The sequence below is a fragment of the Barbus barbus genome (genome assembly GCF_936440315.1).
Source record: "Barbus barbus genome assembly, chromosome: 49".
Lineage (NCBI taxonomy): Eukaryota > Metazoa > Chordata > Actinopteri > Cypriniformes > Cyprinidae > Barbus > Barbus barbus.
This window is the reverse complement of record NC_136727.1, coordinates 8,736,905-8,756,339: the sequence shown is the minus strand read 5'-3', so window position 1 is coordinate 8,756,339 and position 19,435 is coordinate 8,736,905. Positions and strand designations below refer to the sequence as shown.

Below are 19,435 nucleotides of genomic sequence, written 5' to 3'. Positions count from 1 at the left end.
TGTTTAGATTATCACAGGGGCAATTTTATATTTTTATTTAAGATTTTTTAAAGGATACTTAATTAAAGCTGCAGTCCGTAAATTGTGCCTCTTTGTCGCCATCTCTGTTGATAACCTGGCATTGCAACCAGGTGCAGATTTATCTTTATTACATGGGCTGTACTCTGGCACGGCTTCAGCGCGGATTAATCTAATGTTTTGAGGTGAATGTGTAGCTGTCGGTCCCTGCACCAGTGTGAATCAATCACTTAGTAATCACAGATTCTATCCTACGTCTTGGAATATATGACCCAAATCAGAATTTTCACGGTATATTGCCATCTGAACAAGTTAGTAACAAGTCTGCCACGTTTGTTCTGACCAACTGAAGAAAAAAGCTTTACAATAAATCGCCCTACCAACGGTGATTAAATCTAACAATCGGTTAGCTCATATCACATCAAACCGTGCAAATTATTATTAGTTATATTTTATTCTCAAATTATTAATGTTAACAACGTCAGCATTGCGTGACTATGGTACATGTATTAGCGTGTATATTTCAATTTATGTACAGTCTAATCTAATTTGAATTTCATATTAAGAAATTCTCTTGCATGTCGGATAGGGTCAACTACAAGTGTCTCTCCACAGCCACCAGTGCATTGCGGGCGGTCTCTTTGGTGGCGCGGAGAGACAACGCACCGTGGGGAACGCTGGCAAAGGCTTCCTCGTGAAAGAAAGCCTTCCAGGAGCGAAGTGCACCTGGAAGTGCAGTGAGAGGCTCCCTCGAGAGCCGACTCTGCATGACTCGCTCCCAAGCAGACCACACACAGACTGTGCGTATCCCCCGCAGTGATGTAGCGTCTGCAAGGGGGAACACACTGTCTGAAATGAGATCTGCTGTCCCCCAAATGCTTCTGAGCTCTCTTTGACATTTTTACTGGAGTTTATAGTGTGCTTATAGAGCCAAACAACACTAAATAAGACTCACAACATGAATGACAGACACACAGACAGAGTGGCTGTTGCTAAATGACAAAAAGCAAATGCCGGGTCCACCGCACGTGCTTTTATGCTTCCCGGTCGGTGACGTCACCCGCCTATGACGACTCGCCCATCCATTGGACAGATTACACACGTGATTTAGAGCGCGGTCACGCTGAAGGCGTTCCGACACAGCTCGAGTTCCTGGAAGGGAACTTCTTTATGGCCGTTTCTCAATACCAAGTTCGCAGAGTCTGGACTTCCGTCCTTTCGAGTTTGGACTTGCCAAGTTCGACTCAGAAGAACGAACTCTCGAGGACGAACTGAATTCTGGGTTATGGCCCGTATCAAGTCCGCACAAGTCACCTCTCGATGCATCCTCGGTAAAAGGGGCGGATCAAGAACACATCCGGGGATTTGAACTGGACTTGGCTAGATGTGAACTTTGAATTGGAACAGTACTTGGGCAGCGACTGATGACGTTTCACAAGTCCACAAGAACACAAGTACAGACAAGTACGCATATTGAGAAACGGCCTATGTTTACAGACGTGACGTATTGACGCAGTGCCATGCTCGAATTTTCCACGAAAACCTACCTGTATGACTCAAATTAGAAAACATTATTATAAGCAACCGTTGTGAATCGGGCTAAAGTAAGACGATAGTTTTGAACACTGGCTGGATATGTACTTGCTCAAATACTGATTTCGGATCATTTTTAACCAAAAAAGTTACGGACTGCAGCTTTAAGTTATATATTTATATACATTATGTATATCATGCAATTATTATTTTATTATTAATAATATAATTTTATTTTGTATTATAATATTTTAATTTGATCAAATTAGAACTTGATTGAAATTTTGAAAAATTACAATCTGTTCATCTTATATTTATCTTGATTATTTGGAAAAATATTGGCTGTGATAGAAATTATGTGACAACTGATATCACAAATGTATCACAATAAACAGTGAAATAGGCTAGTTTATTCGCTCTCACTTATCATAGGTGCAATTTTATATTTTTATGTAGGCAAACACATTTTATTTTTAAGGTATATTAAGGGTATAATATAAAAGGATATTTATGTACATTATTTGTTTATATACAATTTATTTACTCTTTGATTATAGTTTAAAACAGAATAATTGCCTAAATACAGTATCTATATTTAATAAAAACCATGATGAAAATCAAACAATTTTGGTTAGATTTTTCCAAATCAGTTTTAATGCCAGTCGGAAAAAAAACAAAAACTTTACTTTCTTGGTACTTTTCTGCTATTTGTAATTTAAAGTCAAGTCAAATTAATTTTATGTAACGTTTTTTACAGGTTGTTTTTTGTCTTTTTACAAAGAAGCTTTACAGAAAATCATGATATTAATGGTTATAATATTTTAGTACCTTCACACTTATAATCGCATTTAGCAGATTAGATTTGTCTCATACACTCATACGTGAAAGAACGAGTTTGCCTTCAAAAAGAAGTTTTCAACAGGAAATTTGGTTTATTTGCACATTTGCAGCCATACACTTTATCTTATCATTCAAAATCGGAGCCTCACTGCGGAAAGTGGGCGGGGCGTAAAAAGTTTGCGAAGCCTGAAAGTGAATGACAGTTCATCCATCCTCCGCTTTAACAGAACACATGAGGGGCATCAGGCAGGATCCGAGCGCAATTATCAGGTGAAAACTTTTACGGAATCACAATGAATTTGAACTACATATTCCAACCCACCCAGGGACTTACTGGTTGTTGTATTTCATTATTATTTTTTAAACAATCACGCCTTTTTGCGCGCGAGTATGCGCCCAGATGTCGCCGGCTATACTTGAACTAGTTTAAAATGCGGTCAAAAGTGAATTAAGGAATTTAGAAGATGATCGTAAGGAGGCTGTTTCATGTACTGCCTGTCTTCGCTCTGACACTTTTCATCCTGATTTTGCTGGATTTGCAACTGCGCACCCGGAGTGACCAAAAACCCACCGCGCCTTTTGCGCACGAAAAGACTCCATCTATATCAAGAACTACGGCTGCGAACCACAACAGAGATGTTGTCAATGACAAACAAAGGCCAAAACGTCAGAAATGGAGGGAGATGAAGCCACAACCACCTTTAGGACTCAATGACATCTTCATTGCAGTGAAAACCACTGGCCGGTTCCACAAGACCCGCCTTGCTCTTCTTCTGGAGACCTGGATCTCCACGACTAAACACCACGTGAGTGTTCCTTGACTTTTAAATACTCAAACCTAAGAGTATTTAATGTTAAAATGTAAGAAAACCCTTACTGATCAACCACCAGGCAATGTTTATGATGGTTCCTTGATCATTTTATGTGTCATAATCTTGATTTGCGATGCAGTCTCACCCAGCAACCGCTGCTGATGTCACGGGACATCTGGCAGACGTGTGCACATCCTGTGGCATCAGCTAGAAGTTGTGCGCAAACGTATTTTTGTGAAAGCACAGGTGCAAAACCTCAGACTTGTGTGATGCCAAAACCAAGCAGGTTTGTTATGACTGTCTCACAAGTGGCACCTATGAAATTCTGCAACCCTCATGGAGTTATTGTTTGTATTTCATTTCATTCAACACTGCAAATAAAATAATTTTTCACAAGTACGGAAGAGCCAGTTTTATTAACGTTGGAACCATGCCACAAAGATTGGCCGATGAATGGGTGCATCTATATTAAAACGCAGCAATCTGCCCCATTTCCTGTTTCGTCCGCACTGTGCTCGTTTATAGACTGAACACTTCCTGTCTGTGTTCTCTAATTCAGCAGTAGCCTTGTCACGAAGGCTTGAGATGGACTTTTAGATCCTCTTTTTGTCACAAGAAGCAGAACTCACCGCTGTGACCTCTGAATGATAAACTAATGAAGATGACTGACTGAAATGCCATTTAAATGAAGCCAAGTTTGGTTCCTTCCACTGTTTTTCTTATAATACAAAGGATTTGGTGTGGCAGTGAATTAAACACATTTTTTAACTCAAATAAACTCAGGGGTTTTACCAAAGGATTCTGGATTAAGGCTTGCGGATGCTGAAACCATGTCTGACTTGACAGATCTAAAAGACCAGACCAAGTGTGTGGTTACAACATAGCAGCTCAGTGAATCTCATGCAAAAGACCTGTGACATGTCATGGTCACATTTCACCACAATATCCCCCTAAAAATAAAGAGAGCGAAAAGAAAGTTTTATTTTGCACTTTGACATTATGACATAATTTTTTTTAAACAATTAAGCACTTAAGTGTTTCCAGGTAACAAAACTTATATTAATATGAATAAATATGGTATTTACTTATTTTTTAGTTATTAGTATATGTAAATACTATATTTTTATTATAAACATTATTTTAATATTTTGTTATTATGTGAATTAATTAAAATATTAATCAGATATTTGTAAACAATAACAAAGGTTGAATTAAAATAAATATTATTATTTACTTAAAAACAATAATAACATTTATAATAAAAATAATAATTATTAATATAAATAATACAGCTTTTATGTTAAATTAAATATCAATTACGTTTTTTTTAAGATTATTATTATTATGTGATTATTAACCAACAACAAAAACTCTATTTTCTGAAATATGGCTCAAATAATCTCATTATATTTTTTTACTTATTCCATTAAATTCATGCTCATATTTATTTATGCCTTGGGATTTAGTGGTTTGTCAGCTGGTATCTAATATGATTGCCCACCAACTTCTGGTGTTACTTGGACCTGGTTGTTGCTTAAATCCGTGTTGCATGAGACAAAATGTTTATGAGTGAAGCCCTGGCCCCTGGCATTAATTCAGAGAAAGTAAGACATAATTAGTGGCTATGATTGATACTTGACAAAAAGCAAAAGTTGAAAGAGATTGATAAAAAAAAAATCTTGAACGTCCCCCTTAATGGACTTCCATTTAAACTGTAAATTATTAGATTTGACTGTGGCCTGCTGTAACATGACATTAAGCAGCAGAACAAAGCCGGACTGACGTACTAACACATGCTTACACAAATACACACTCGCGGTTTGGCAGGTGCTAACAACACAAGGAGGACTTTGGGAAGATGTTAGTGATTGGACTTGCTGAGTGTTATCTCTGAGTGGCTTGTCAAAACGAATTCCCAATATGCAACTCAGGATGTAACACTTTCAAAGCAGCAGCCGTCTCTCTAAATATAAGACGACAAGTGCAAAATAGTGGCGCTGCTGATCCAAATACTTGTACGATCAAAGAGAACGTATGTGAAACGCTTGGGGCTAAAATGACTCTCGTATGGCATACTAATATGTTTGTTTTATTTTCTCCCTGTGTGTGTGCGTGGAAAAAATTACTCTTAAACATTCAGCAAAGTTTGAAACTGGAAGGGTTTGATGTTGAGGTTTTGCATCAAATTTCGGCTCTCAAACATAAGAATTTTTTTTTCTGCTTCTGCTTTATTGCTCCTGTTTTGAATATGAGCAAATGGTGAGTGTGAGGAGGAAGTGTGTTCATTTGAAGTTTGAAGATTCAGCTTTTCCTTTTCCTCTATGTAGAGAAAATGACTAATTTAAAATATGATTACTCAAAATTAAAATTTAAAAAAAGAGTTGTGCTTGAAAACATCCCTGCCATGCAATTGCTAGGCTATTGCCATATGATTGCTAGGGTCTTTTAGGGTATGCTTACACAACAATGATTGTACTAAAAACATATTTGACAAGTTTTGCGATACCCGTTCAAAATGATATATGTTCACGTGAATCTGCAAAAATGACTAAAAACGCTGTATTATGCATGCCAGGCCAGTAGCTGGCGATGTCATTTCTATAGACTGAACATGTAATACACTCCTGAACAAAATCTTAAGACCGGGGGAAACATTACAAGTATCTGCATTTCGCGCTGGTGGATCGTAACCACTGCTTCAAAATGCCAAAAGAAGAAACAGGAGCAAGAGACAAAAAATAGAGAATAGGTAATTGATTGAAAACTGCATTTAAACTCCAACAGGCTGTTCATCAGCTGATCAAAAGTTTAAGACCATAGCCTTAAAAAGTTAAAATCTGCACAAAAATATGGCGGCTCAACAATCCTGCCATATTCAAAAACCTTTTTGCCTCTGCTATCATGACAGTGTGACTGCCTGAAGGACAATGACATCAAAGCCATATTTTTGCACAGATTTTAAACTTTTGATCAGCTGATGGACAGCCTGTTTGAGTTTAAATACTGTTTTCAATAAATTGCATATTCTCTATTTTTTGTCGCTTGCTCCTGTTTCTTCTTTTGGCATTTTGAAGCAGTACTTACAACCTGGTTATGAATCATCAGTGTAAAACACGAATACTTGTAATGTTTCCCCCAGTCTTAAGATTTTGTTCAGGAGTGTATGTGTGCGTGTGCCATCACCATTTACGCAAATTCACATTTTTGTAGTTTACATGAAGGTGATATCAGTATTGCTTTCAAAAACGGACATTTTGAAACTCATTTTAAAATCTTTGCATTTTCAGGCCCCTAAAACACTGTTGTCGTATAAATGAACGGCCGAAACACATAAAAAGCTTTCCGATTTTTTTTTTTTTTACCGTGTAGTGTAAACACCCCCTTAGATTGTTTCTAGGCTATTTAGTTCTGTTTTTTTCTTTCCTCCACCACGGAATAAAAAGTCTGACATTTTTCTCACAATTTAACCTTCGCAAAAACCCACCCTCCTTTGTTACTGTTGCTATGTCTGACAAGCCATGCCACTCTCATGCCACACATCATGTTCTTAAGCAGTAAAAAAATGCATTGCAGAGCAAAGAGGAAACTGACAAAACGCCGTCAGACAAGACGGAGCGGGTTACTTCTGGTATGAAACAAAGTCTTAGCTTTAAAATTTGGTCATTTTTAAGAAATTCAAACAATAATACCGTTTTGAGGCTCTTTAATGTGTTGTGACAGATCACTGTAGCGCCTCAGTTCAAGCACCACATGAACCAATCATCTTTTCATATTTACTTAAAGCACAAAATTAACATGAATGAACATCAGAAGGTATCTTGTTTCAAACATGGAAAGACGCCAATACACACCCTTTCTCAAATTTAAGTCCACCAACGTTAATCTACTCGCCTGATTGATTTGTTTGTCGGACAAAATGACAGATTCGTTGTTGTGATTGGTCAGATCGCCTGTCAATCAAGCTCCCTGCGAAGGGTTAATTGACAGCAAATTATCGCAAAAGCGTGTGTTCAGAATTGCAAGATACTGCATAAACTCGCAATTCTAAGAAAAAAGTCAGAATTGTGAAATATAAACCCCAAAGTTTACATTTTTTTTTTTAAAATTCTGACTTTTCAATTCTTTTCAAAATTTGCGAGATATAAACTCAGAATGTCAGAGTTTCTAAACACATATAAACTCAAAATTCTGAGGAAAAAAAGTCATATTCAAGCTTTAGGGAATTCTTAACGTAGGTGGTTGCTAGGACTTAATTTAGTGGTTGCTAGGGGGTGTCTCTATGATATTCTAGTATGTTGATATGGCTTCAGTCTCTCCTTCCCCATTTTATTTAGTCTGCCAGGCAGAAGTCATACATTTGATTTCTTTGGAAAGAAGGACAAACCATGAGAGTTATTTCCCAGTGTTTAATGCTTACGATTAGGGGTTTGTTCAAATTACATTTCAAGCTCCAACAGCGGGTTTTTAAGCACAGGATGTTGTTTGTGCTTGTCAGTTTTGGTGCTTCTGTTTGTGTGCCCTTTGCCTCCATGCCAATAAGAGGAAGTGACAGCCGCAGACTGCGTTTTGCAACAATGACAAAACAGAAGTCTATCTTAACAGAGGAAGTCTTAAGCTGGGGAAACAAGAACAAAGTGTGAAACAACAAGTCCGGCGCTTTTAACAAATGTCAGAAAAAAAACAAAAAATCATACCAGACATCCGAGCAAAAACGTTTTTTAATTATTAGATTTTGTTATTTATCACTGTTACAGACTAATATTGTTTTATCTTTGTTTTCTTGATGTATGTCTATATGAGGCTCTGATAGCATATTATAATCAGAATATGTTTTGGATGCATCTGCACATTATTAGCCTTTTCCCGAGATGTGTGCCTTTTTCCTATCCCATTCATCCCATTTGTGCTTATTTTAATTCCCTCTCAAGTTGAGAATACAAAAAAAGTTTCACTTCATTATGCCGCTAATGAGCGGTTGTGCTGCCGGTTCACTCTTTGTGTAGCTCATCTCCAGACGATGTTTTATAAGCCGCTGTCATCAGCCGCTTCACTTTATCCGAAATGAGTGCTAAAGATCCACCCTTATGATTTATGAAGGAGCTCGGGGTTTGAGTGGGCTGTTTCCGCTCGCTCTGGCCCATTGGCTTTGATGGCCGCACCATTGATCTGCAATTTCGATTATTCCGCTTGTACTCAAGGGCCGCTGCGGGAGCGGTACATACACTTACAATATGAACCGTCTGGAGCACCTAGGCATTGTAATGAAGCTAAACTTTCAGAGTGACATCTCCACTGCATCATGGGGAACATTAAAGGCTCTAGCAGGGGTGAGGTGTGTGTGTGTGTGTGTCTGAGAGAAAACGGATGAGTAGAGGAATATGGTCGCGGCTGACCACAGATAGGATGTGTCGCTGTCTAGCAGGAAATGGCTCCTAAATCTGCTCCTCTCAGTTGGTTGAGGGACCATTTTTTATATAGGCTTAATTCGGATTTGTGGTTACAAACGACACTGAAAACCATCATTAATTATATTATATTACGAATATTATTGGCTCATGTCTCTGCTAAATGCGTGGATGTAAATATCTACTTATTAAAAGTCATGTTATAAATAGCCTATGTTTAATAATACTAATTTTAATAAATATAAGCCTAAGATTTTAAATAATAGGGCCTATAATCATTTTGTAAGCCTATTCATTGTTGTGTAACAAAATCTAGACAATACCTGCAATATGTCATATTTAACATAATTAATATTTAATTTAAAATAGTATTTAGTTGTAATATTCTTTAACAATGTTTTCAACAATGTCATAATTTTGATATAAAGTAGTAAAAAACTGTGATATATATATATACCAGTATATATATATATATATATATATACGTATATAAAACGTTGACATAATCTGTTGAACGCATACTCAAAAAAGCCATTGTAGGAAATCAATATTATAAAAAAAAAATAAAAATATATATAATTAATAATGAAATAAATACAATTACTTACTTGCACACAAACACAATTGTCATTGTTTACTTTTACTTTTCATTTTAATTTAATGTTCATCTGGCTGTTTTAAGTGGCTTCAAACATACCTCATACATTCATTTACATAATTAATTTAGAATATTTCAATGTTTCAACATATTTTGCCAACCCATCTCAGCGGTAGTTTTTTAGACACTTTCACACAAACAGCAGTTCTGTCATCCCACTTTGAGACAACATTGGTAATTACAAACCAGGGTTCTAATGGCAAAACCAGGATAACAGATTCTCTGAGGCCTCCTGGTGCACCAGCTGTTGTCTCACAGTGGTGCATGATGGGAATTTGGATGTTACTTGTCCTCATAAGACCACAAGGCTCTCATTGCACCATTTCAGAATTAATATGCAGGTTTTGCCTCATGAATTTGTGTTTATGTTTCACTTCTACAGACGTACATCTTCACAGACAGTCCAGATGAAGACATCTCCTCTGAAGGTAGATCATCTTTCTTCTGCAGGACTGATCTGAGCTTATGAATTTTGCTCTAAGCTCACTGCATGTGTCTTTGCTCATAGGATTTAACATCATCGTCACCGACTGCCCGCCGGAGCACAGTCATCAAGCTTTATCCTGCAAGATGGCTGCTGAGTACGACCACTACATGGCTTCTGAAAAAAAGTGAGTCGGCCACTAACGTAATGTGACCTTACGGTGCGATTTATTTTCATATGCAGGTACAGATTTTCTAATAGTATCTATTGTGTATGTTGATCCATCCATCCATCCATCCATCCATCCATCCATCCATCCAATACATTTTAAAATCGCAATAATGTATATATAAAAAAAAAATTGTAATTTAGAAAAAATTTGTCATTCTGTCTATAATGTAATATATATATATTAGTGCTGTCAAAATTAGTGCGTTAACGCAGGTGATCATTTTTTTCAGTTTAATGCGTTAAAATTATGTAACGCTGTTAACACAGGGGCGGAGCATAGGGTTGGCCACCCCACTCATAACTGCTGTTTCTGCCTGTTTTTTCTTGACAAGAAGTGTATTTATTCAGTTGCAGAAAATCCTTACGATCACATCAATCCAGAGACGTTTCAGACGTGCGCTCCAGCTTCACTTCAGCGGCAGGCACGAGTCAAACAAGCGTGGAAACCGACTCACGCTATAGCTTTTATCAATTCTTATCAAAGCGCGAATTAAACTACTTGCATGCAGTGTCATGGTCAGTTAAGGCATGAAGTTACCAAAAAGGCGATTAAAGCTGACTTAAAACTGTGCGTGCATGTAATATGTTATATCTGAGTTACATTAAGAACATGTCTCTGAAATGGTTTTCCAAACTGTCCTGGAGCAGCCCAGCACGGTCTCCCTCATCTAACACACCCGATTCAACTCGTCAGCTCATTAGTAGAGACTGAAATGGGTCAGAAAATGTGATGAGAGTTGAGAGAAAATAAGATGCGTGTCAGATCCGCGTCACGTTCAGCAGCCAAAAACAACCTAATAACCAGCTGCTGTGATGTCTGTTCATCAAGAACAAAAGAAAAAAAAGAGGAAATCAGTAACTTTTATATAGTTGTAAGTATTTATCTATATTTAGTTAAGAATTTAGTGTTTGATAACTTTATTCAATTTCTGTATATTTTTGCTGAGGGCCACAAGTAGCCTAGCTAAATATAACATTTATTATAATGGGTTTGTGTGAAGATTGTTCTGATTTCACTTAAATTAGAAGTTATTTTTAAAGTCTAATAAATGTTAAAATTGATAGCGCTTAATTATAATGTAATGTTTAATGGCTATAGTCAATGGTTAAATATTAGGGGAAATTTTTTATAGGGAATCAGTTTTACTTGGTATCAGTGATACTGGCCTTCAGTCAAAAAAGATGCCATTAAACAAATATTAAAAATATGTTGTTTGTACATAAATTTGAAGAATGAATGTGAAATGATTGCAATATAAAAGTATATTTAAAAACATTTTTTTTAAATCAATTGACAGCACGAATATATATATATATATATATATATATATATATATATATATATTACAAAACATTAAATACAATATAGTAATTTTTATGATATGTATATGTATATAAGTATGTATATAAAGAGAGAAAGACAGAGAAAATATTTATTTATTTATTAATATACATTAATTCTTTATTCATATATATAAACTTTTAAATCATCTTGTGATTTTATTATTTATTTATTTATTTTCACAGGTGGTTGTGTCATGTTGATGATGATAACTACCTGAACCCTGGACCCCTTCTGTCTCTCCTGACGGCCTTCCCAGAGGACAGCGATATCTATGTGGGAAAACCAAGCCTGGATCACCCAATGAGAGCCCAGGAGCTGCTGGAAGGAAATAAGACGGTCAGTTGTTGTATTGATTTTCTCACCAACATTTTTCTGCAATGAACTTGTAGCAAAAGAGCCTTTTCCTTCAGGGATCAATCAGTGATTAGAGCTTTATTGCTTATTGTTCTGGACAATTCTGTCTGGTCTTTTAACGTATAGCCGGAGAGGAAAAACTGTCAATACTGTCAGGGGAATTAATCCAATGATGTACAATGTGTGATGGCAGTCATTTGAGTGTGTGTGTTTGTAGTCATGCTGTCTATAGAGCTGCTCCCTCGGTAGTGTGTGTTTGTGTGAGGTCTGCAAGAACAGACAAGCCATTCAGTTCAGCTTTCCTCATCCCTTCTTTCCCTCTGTTTCTCTGCTCTACTGATCTCTTGGGTCACAGAGGTAATACAAAATGAAACCTGTCTTTTCATTTTTGCCGCCCTGCATGACTCTACCTCTGTTCGTTGGAAAGAAATACAAAAAAAAAAAAGTTTAGTTTTACCTGCCATACCCATTTCTGTAGTCCTTCAGTTCCTTTCTGTTTCTGTCTTTGCATGGGATTTTGTATATTTATTTGTTCTTTGTCTGATGATTAGGACACAAAACCTGCCAAAAACAATATGTCTGCTTCATATTTACAGTTGAGGTCAAAAGTTTACATCCCCCTTTCAGAATCTGCAAAATGTTAACTATTTTACCAAAATAAGAGGAATTATACATGTTATTGCTTATTTAGTACTGACCTGAATTAGCGTAGCTGCTGTTCCATCCAAGCAAAAATGATTTGTTCAAGCTTGTTTATTGAAGATGCAGGACAACCAGCTAGCAGTGAATTACAATAGTCCAGTCTAGAGGTTATGAATGCATGAATTAGCTTTTCTACATCGGAAACAGGTAACATAGTTGTTCATGTTTGTCCAGAACAGTTAAACTGCCTGCTGTTCTTCAGAAAAATCCTTCAGGTCCCACAAATTCTTTAGTTTTCCAGCATTTTGGTGAATTTGAACCCTTTCCAACAATAACTGTATGTTTTTGAGATCCACATTTTCACACTGTGGACAACTGAGGGACTCATATGCAACTATTACAGAATGTTCAAATGCTCACTGATGCTCCAGAAGGAAAAACAAAATGTGCATTAAGAGCCGGGGGGTGAAAACTTTTTGAATTTGAAGATCAGGGTAAATTTAACTTATTTTGTCTTCTGGGAAACATGTAACTATCTTCTGTAGCCTCTGAAGGGCAGTACTAAATGAAAAAATATGATATTTAGGCAAAATAAGCAAAAATGTACATATCTCCATTCTGTTCAAAAGTATTCACGCCCGGCTCTCTCTCTCTCTCTCTCTATATATTCAGGGTGCAATTTGTAGGGGGGGATGGGGGGATTTTATAAAAATATCCTGCCCACCTGCTCCGATGTCCCGATCTAAATCAAATGATTTGCGATACGTGCTTTGAAGTCCCGTTCTGAATCAAATGTATCACGCTTTGCAGTCCCGATCTGAATCAAATGATTTGCGATACGTGATCCGATTGGAGCGTATAAAACTCTAGACGGAGGTTGACCCATCTACACTGTTTTTAATACGACAAAAACTGTTTTAAAGTGTAAATTAGGCCTATTAAAAGTTGAAAACATTAGAAATTTAGAAAAGTAATCAAAAAGTAGGGTAACTTGTAATCTGTAACCTATTACACTTCCCAACACTGTATGCATATACATAAACCCATTTAGGAAATATAAGAGTTATCGGATAAGTATGTTATAAACTTCTGAAAGATTGGTGTTTCATATTTTAGAGCAGCCACTCTAATTTATGAAATATATCAATTAAGTCTGTATGTGGCAGTGTGTGTGAAAAAATCAGATGCAACCCCCTTTGTAATCCTTAACTTTAAGTAACTGTAACTAATTACAATTACTTTTATTTTGTAATTAAATTACATAATTCATGTAACTAGTTACTCCCCAACACTGTATATATATATTATTTGAAATCATTTTAAGGTAAAGAAAAATACTTTAGTTCTGGTGTTAGTCTCTACAAATTTATCTTGTCTGCTTCATTTTTCTCAGTTGGACACTCAAAGCCCTGCTGAATCTAAACTGCTGTTTCGTTCTGGTGAACACATCCTGATCCATCCTGTCTGCCTCTCTGTGTGCTCTGTGTTGTTTATATCCACATTTATATGTCTGGCTGGACAGGCCACAGCTCCCTACTGGGGAGGAATACGATCGAAAGGATGAGAGGACAGAAAAGGGCTGCGTGTTACCTTGAGGGTAACGGCCACATGGAGGAATGAAGGGAGGGATAAACGGATGGGGGGACGAGTAGATGGGCATGGTCAGATATATGCCCTGTCGCTTATGATGCTCCACAGAATCCCACGGGAAAACAAACCTGCTCAGAATTTCAGGAGAGCCAAGAAATGAAGATCAGTGAAAACAGAGGGAGAGAAATTCATGGTTGAAAGTGATTTAAATTTGAATTTAAGGAAATAAAACATTAAAATTGAATGAAATTTAAATTAATTTTATACAACAGTTTTGGCATTAGTAGTGCTATTTAGACTCTTTTTATATGTTACATTACACAAGTGGGTGGCGACAAATGTCAATGAATCAATCAATTCATTCAAAAGCATAGATTCATTCAGGAATGAAGACAAGTGTCTTTATAATCATTCACGCAATACATTCATTTAAAACGCTGAATAATTAAGAAACAAAACAGTGACCGTCTATATGAATGAGCCGATGAAACATTCATTCAACAACTTTGTTCAAAAACGCTGAATCATGCTGAAACAAAAGAGGTGTCCCTTTTTTATGATTGAGCCTATGAATCATTAATTAAACCGATTCATTCATGAACACTAAATCATTCAGGAACAAAATAAGTGACATATATATTAATATTATAAATGAATATTTTAGTTCAAATATATGAAATTACATAATTAATGTACATAATATAATTTTCCCATAAATATTTTTTGTTTCAAATGTATGAAATGTTAGAATTGCTGTATATATATTTAGCCATTGTTCAAAGTTTTCTGAGAAACCTACTTTGAGGTTCATCTGCAAGTCTTTTTGCTTAAATACCTTCTTTAGGTGAGGCTTTTTACTCAAAACCTCAGCGAGTCTCCACATGTTTTACTGTACAACTATCACACACTGACCGATTGCACCACTAAAACTTCAGATTGTTTTAGAGGCTTGATTCTTTAATCACAAGGAACTGTAGTGATAAGACATGAAAATGCAAGATATTTTCTTCAAATTTGCATGTATGTGCAGAATTTATAGAGCTGACTGGTTGGCTTTTTCCTCTGTTTTGTTTCAGAGGGACGTCCATTTCTGGTTCGCTACAGGAGGGGCTGGTTTCTGTCTGAGCAGGAAGCTGGCAGAGAAGATGGCACCCTGGGCAAGGTGAGGCCTGATTCAGTGTGTGTGTTTGACTTTGATTCTGAGGCCATTTCATGCATATGTTGGTACTTGTGCCTTGATCACAAAATATACCTGAATTGTTTCTCCTAGACAGCAATGAGTCTAAATTGAGAGTATAGGCCTATGTGTTAGTCACATGTCTTTATTTGCAGTGGTCCCAGGTTCGAGAAGACCTCTGCTGTGATCATGTTACCTGATGACTGTACGGTGGGCTTTATAGTTGAGAGGCGTCTGGGAATCTCAATGGTCCACAGCAACATGTTCCACTCTCATTTGGAAAACCTACTTCTTCTAGCCCCTAGCGATATCCCAAAACAAGTGAGATTTTTAAGTGGTGGCTGTTATTATTTCTTATTTAAGTTTTAAAGTGTTGGTATGGAAATTAATGATAGCATCTTTTGACTTTTGACAAAAGTATCTTTTGACTTAGGCTAGTAAGCAACCTCCTAGCAATACTTTAGCAACTTAGCATATAGCAACTTTACCACAGCTCGAATCATGCTAAAAAGAAATGATCAGAATCACTTTCTAAGTATGTTTTGAACCACCTAGAGCACCCTAGCAATCACTTAGACTACCCTAGCAACCACCTAGCAATGCCCTAGAAACATCTACTGTAGAATACCTTAGCATCCACCTAGCAAAGTGCTAACAATCACTCAGGCAAGCATTCACTACAACTTAGCATATTTTGCAATTTTAGCACAGACTATTACAATTTTCTTCAGAGAATGTTTTTCCTTTTCTTTCCACAGTGTGCTAAAGATTACTCAAAAAAACGATATTAATATTTTAGCTAAAAAAACTGGACAGTAAAATTGTATCTTAAAGAACTGCAGGCTATTTTACATCAAAGAATAGAAGGCTAATTTTCACTTCCAAATCTGGATGCTAATATTTTACCACAAAAAAAATAGATGCTAATATTACCACCAAAAAACTGGATACTAATATTTTACTACAACGAACTGAGCATTTATATTTTACCACAAGGAACAGGATGTTAATATATTACCACAAAAAAACAATTTTACAACAGAGACCTGGATGCTATAACTTACCACTGAGGGCAAATATTTTACCTAAATGAATTGGAAGCTAATATATTACCTTAAAGATCTAGATGCTAATATATTACCTTAAAAATCTAGATGCTAATATTTTACCACAAAGGACTGAGCGTTAATATTTTACCACAAAAAAAACTGGATGCTAAATATTTTACAGAGAACTGAAGGCTAATATTTCACCTCAAAGAACTGTGTGCTGCTATTTTAACAAAAACAACTAGATGCTAATAATTTACCTAAAGAACTGAAGGCTCTTTTTTTTTTTTACCACAAAGAACTGGATGCTAATATTTTACTTCATAGAACTGAATGATAATATTTTAGCTGTCCAAACACATTTTGGGCCAAAATGAGATGGTTATTTAAATTCAGATTACTTTTCAATTCTAACAGCATGTTATCTATACTTCCTGTTTGTTTCTCGACCTCTAACACTGAAGGTGACTCTCAGCTATGGATGGTTGGAGAATAAAATGAACAGTGTTGAGCTAAAAGGAGTTTTTACCAAAAATGAAGATCCGTCCAGGTTAGTCATACACACACCTTCACACACCCACAGGCCCTGTGGATACAGATTTTATATTTATGACTAAAAGATGACGCATACTGCCTCTAACTCCACTTTCCTTTGTTCATTCAAGACAAATGATCAGACAAATTGAAGTTAAAGTAAGATAAAGCTGCTTTAACTGATGTAAAAGCATGTTATCCTTCTACTAAAGTTCCTGAAACGTAATTTCATGCTAATATTTGTATGTTTATCTGTAAAATATGCTTACCACAGTGAATTCAGTATCTTCTCTCACATCTTTCTGCCTGGGCTAGCATTAAACATCCAAGCCTTTTCTGTTATCACCACAAATCCATGCTTACCCATTTCGTGAGTAGACATCTCTTACGGGCAGTTTAAAATCAGTTCCTCATCTTAATCTGCTTAATCTGAATACATTTGTCTGTATGTATTGCCAAACTTGTCACAGACTAAAAGGTTTTGTGTTTTCCTCAAGAGATAATGCATACTTTTTTTGAGACCCAGTAAAGTTCGGTTCCTGCTTCAGATTTCTCAAACTTCAACCATGGCTTGAAGCCAAACCCATAAGACAAACTAATCCTTTTCTTTTTAAATTTTTTTTTTTAATGTAGGACTTTTAAAAACTCACCATAGAGTGTGAATATTATGCATTTAAAGGGTTAGTTCACCCAAAAATGAAAATTCTGTCATTAATAACTAAACACAAAATTAAAACACAAACACAAATTAAAACATTTTTGATGAAATCTGAGAGCTTTCTGACCCTCCATAGACAGCAAGGGTCCTACCATGACCAAGGCACAGAAACGTAGTAAGGATGTCGTTTAAAATGGCCCATGTGACATCAGTGGTTCAACCGTAATTTTACAAATTTTACTAATTTGTCCTTACTACGTTTCTGTGCCTTGATTGTGGTAGGACCCTTGCTGTTTATGGAGGGGCAGAGAGCTCTCGGATTTCATCAAAAATATCTTAAATTTAGTTCTGAAGATGGACGAAAAGTCTTACGGGTTTGTATCGACATAAGAGTGAGCAATTAATTAAAAAACTATCCCTTTAAGATGTTTTTAGCTAATGTTGTTCTGTTTTTTTTTTCAGGTTCAGGACAGTCCATTGTCTTCTGTACCCTACAACAAGTTGGTGCCCTGTAGCCCTCAAAAGCGCCTTGTCATGGAATCAACATGTTCTTCCATGATGCAATAGGCTAAATGGACAATAATCATGTATAATGTGAGAATTTCAATGCATAGTGTCCTTACAAAACATTTGTGTTTTGTAAAGTTCAAGGAGCCAACAAAAGCCGAAAGCACTGCATTTTGGTCAAACAAGGAAACTGAAAAACCTCAGCCTTTAACTGGGCCATCATTGTTATTGAAATTTGAAGTGTAACTTCTGTCTACACGCTGCACATTTTAGTTATTATATGATCATCTGATTCCTTGAATACTTAATATATTTGTGATTATTAATAACACATCTCTGTCAATGCACTGTATATTTGTTTGTAAGTGTAAAATGCTTTAAAATTAGTTAACTTGATGAATTTGTTATGAAAAATTTCAAATCAAAAGATTTCAAAACAGGGTAATCAAATTTGTTTCTTTCGGTTATCACTCGTATTCTTGTATTTGCACTGTGCTCATTTTGATTACTATAATATTTTTGTACTCTATGATTTATATGAAGCTCTTAAGTGGATATCCACTAAAATATGTTTCAAAATAAATTTTAATTCAGTTTTAGATAAATAAAGATTATTTTCCTGTATAAACAATCTGTATTATTTCTTAACTCAAATATATGTATTGTGATGTATTTTTGTGTGTGTTTCTACATTAGACAAATAGATTTATGGGCATGCACTGCCCCTTTAAGACAGGTTCTTGACAGATTGTGGGTACTGGCCCTTTAAGACCACCTGCCAATCAAATCAATCAAGCAATCAAGTGGGAGGTGGTCATTGTAAACAAACTGAGAGTTTGGTACACCAAACAAACTAGCATAATTCCAGTGTGTATTATACAATGTTAGGCCTAACCCATCACAACATCTCCCCCTGAGTGAGTCTGATTCTTTGTTATGTCTGCTGGTGGCTGATTACCCTTTGAAGTGCTTATGTTTGGGCTGGAGAAGCTGAAACCTTTGAAATATTGGCCTGCATTTGTTGATATGTTGGATTAGTTGAGTATTTACTTGGCTTCACTTGATTAGTGTTGAAAAGCCTTTGATGAACTTTTGAGTGCACTTTTATCATGTGGATGGACCTTTGGAAAACTGATTTAATGTTATTTATTTAGCATTTTAATACATTTAATATTTGATGATTGATTGGGTGCTTGACTGGTGACTTTCTTTCTTTCTTTCTTTCTTTCTTTCTTTCTTTCTTTCTTTCTGTTTTCTTTAGCAGGTGGATTTCTGTTTAGTTTAGCAGGTGGATAGTCTGAATCTACTAGTGCAATTACTTTTTAGGTATTTATTTATTTTTCATTACATGTGATGTGATGTTATCAGCTGCCTAATCTGAGTAAAGATTACATAACATTGCTTCAATGACCGAAGCACTGACATGAACCCCACAAGTTTTTTCTTATCTAATCATGCTTAATATGTTTTTATTTGAATATAAAACAAATTAGAATGATACTACAAATTTATTGCTACCAATTTGCCTTATATTTTATGTAAATATATTTTGTATTTTTTAATTTTATATCTGCTATTGTATTGGCAACATTATGCTCAAACCTGTGACCTTTATTGTGACCCTTACAGGTGATTGGCATCCTGTGCTTACTGTGTAC

At 35.9% G+C, this 19,435-nt stretch overlaps 1 protein-coding gene across 1 annotated transcript; it reads left to right on the top strand.

Moving 5' to 3' along the window:
- The first annotated feature begins 2,589 nt into the window (after positions 1 to 2,589).
- Positions 2,590 to 18,959, top strand: LOC306867293 (beta-1,3-N-acetylglucosaminyltransferase manic fringe-like). Its single transcript, XM_079412892.1, has 8 exons — positions 2,590 to 3,197; positions 9,649 to 9,694; positions 9,775 to 9,877; positions 11,449 to 11,602; positions 14,929 to 15,014; positions 15,185 to 15,350; positions 16,543 to 16,628; positions 17,733 to 18,959. The coding sequence occupies exons 1-8, from the start codon at positions 2,856 to 2,858 to the stop codon at positions 17,827 to 17,829; spliced, it is 1,080 nt and encodes a 359-aa protein (XP_079269018.1). The 5' UTR covers positions 2,590 to 2,855; the 3' UTR covers positions 17,830 to 18,959.
- Positions 18,960 to 19,435: the final 476 nt, after the last annotated feature.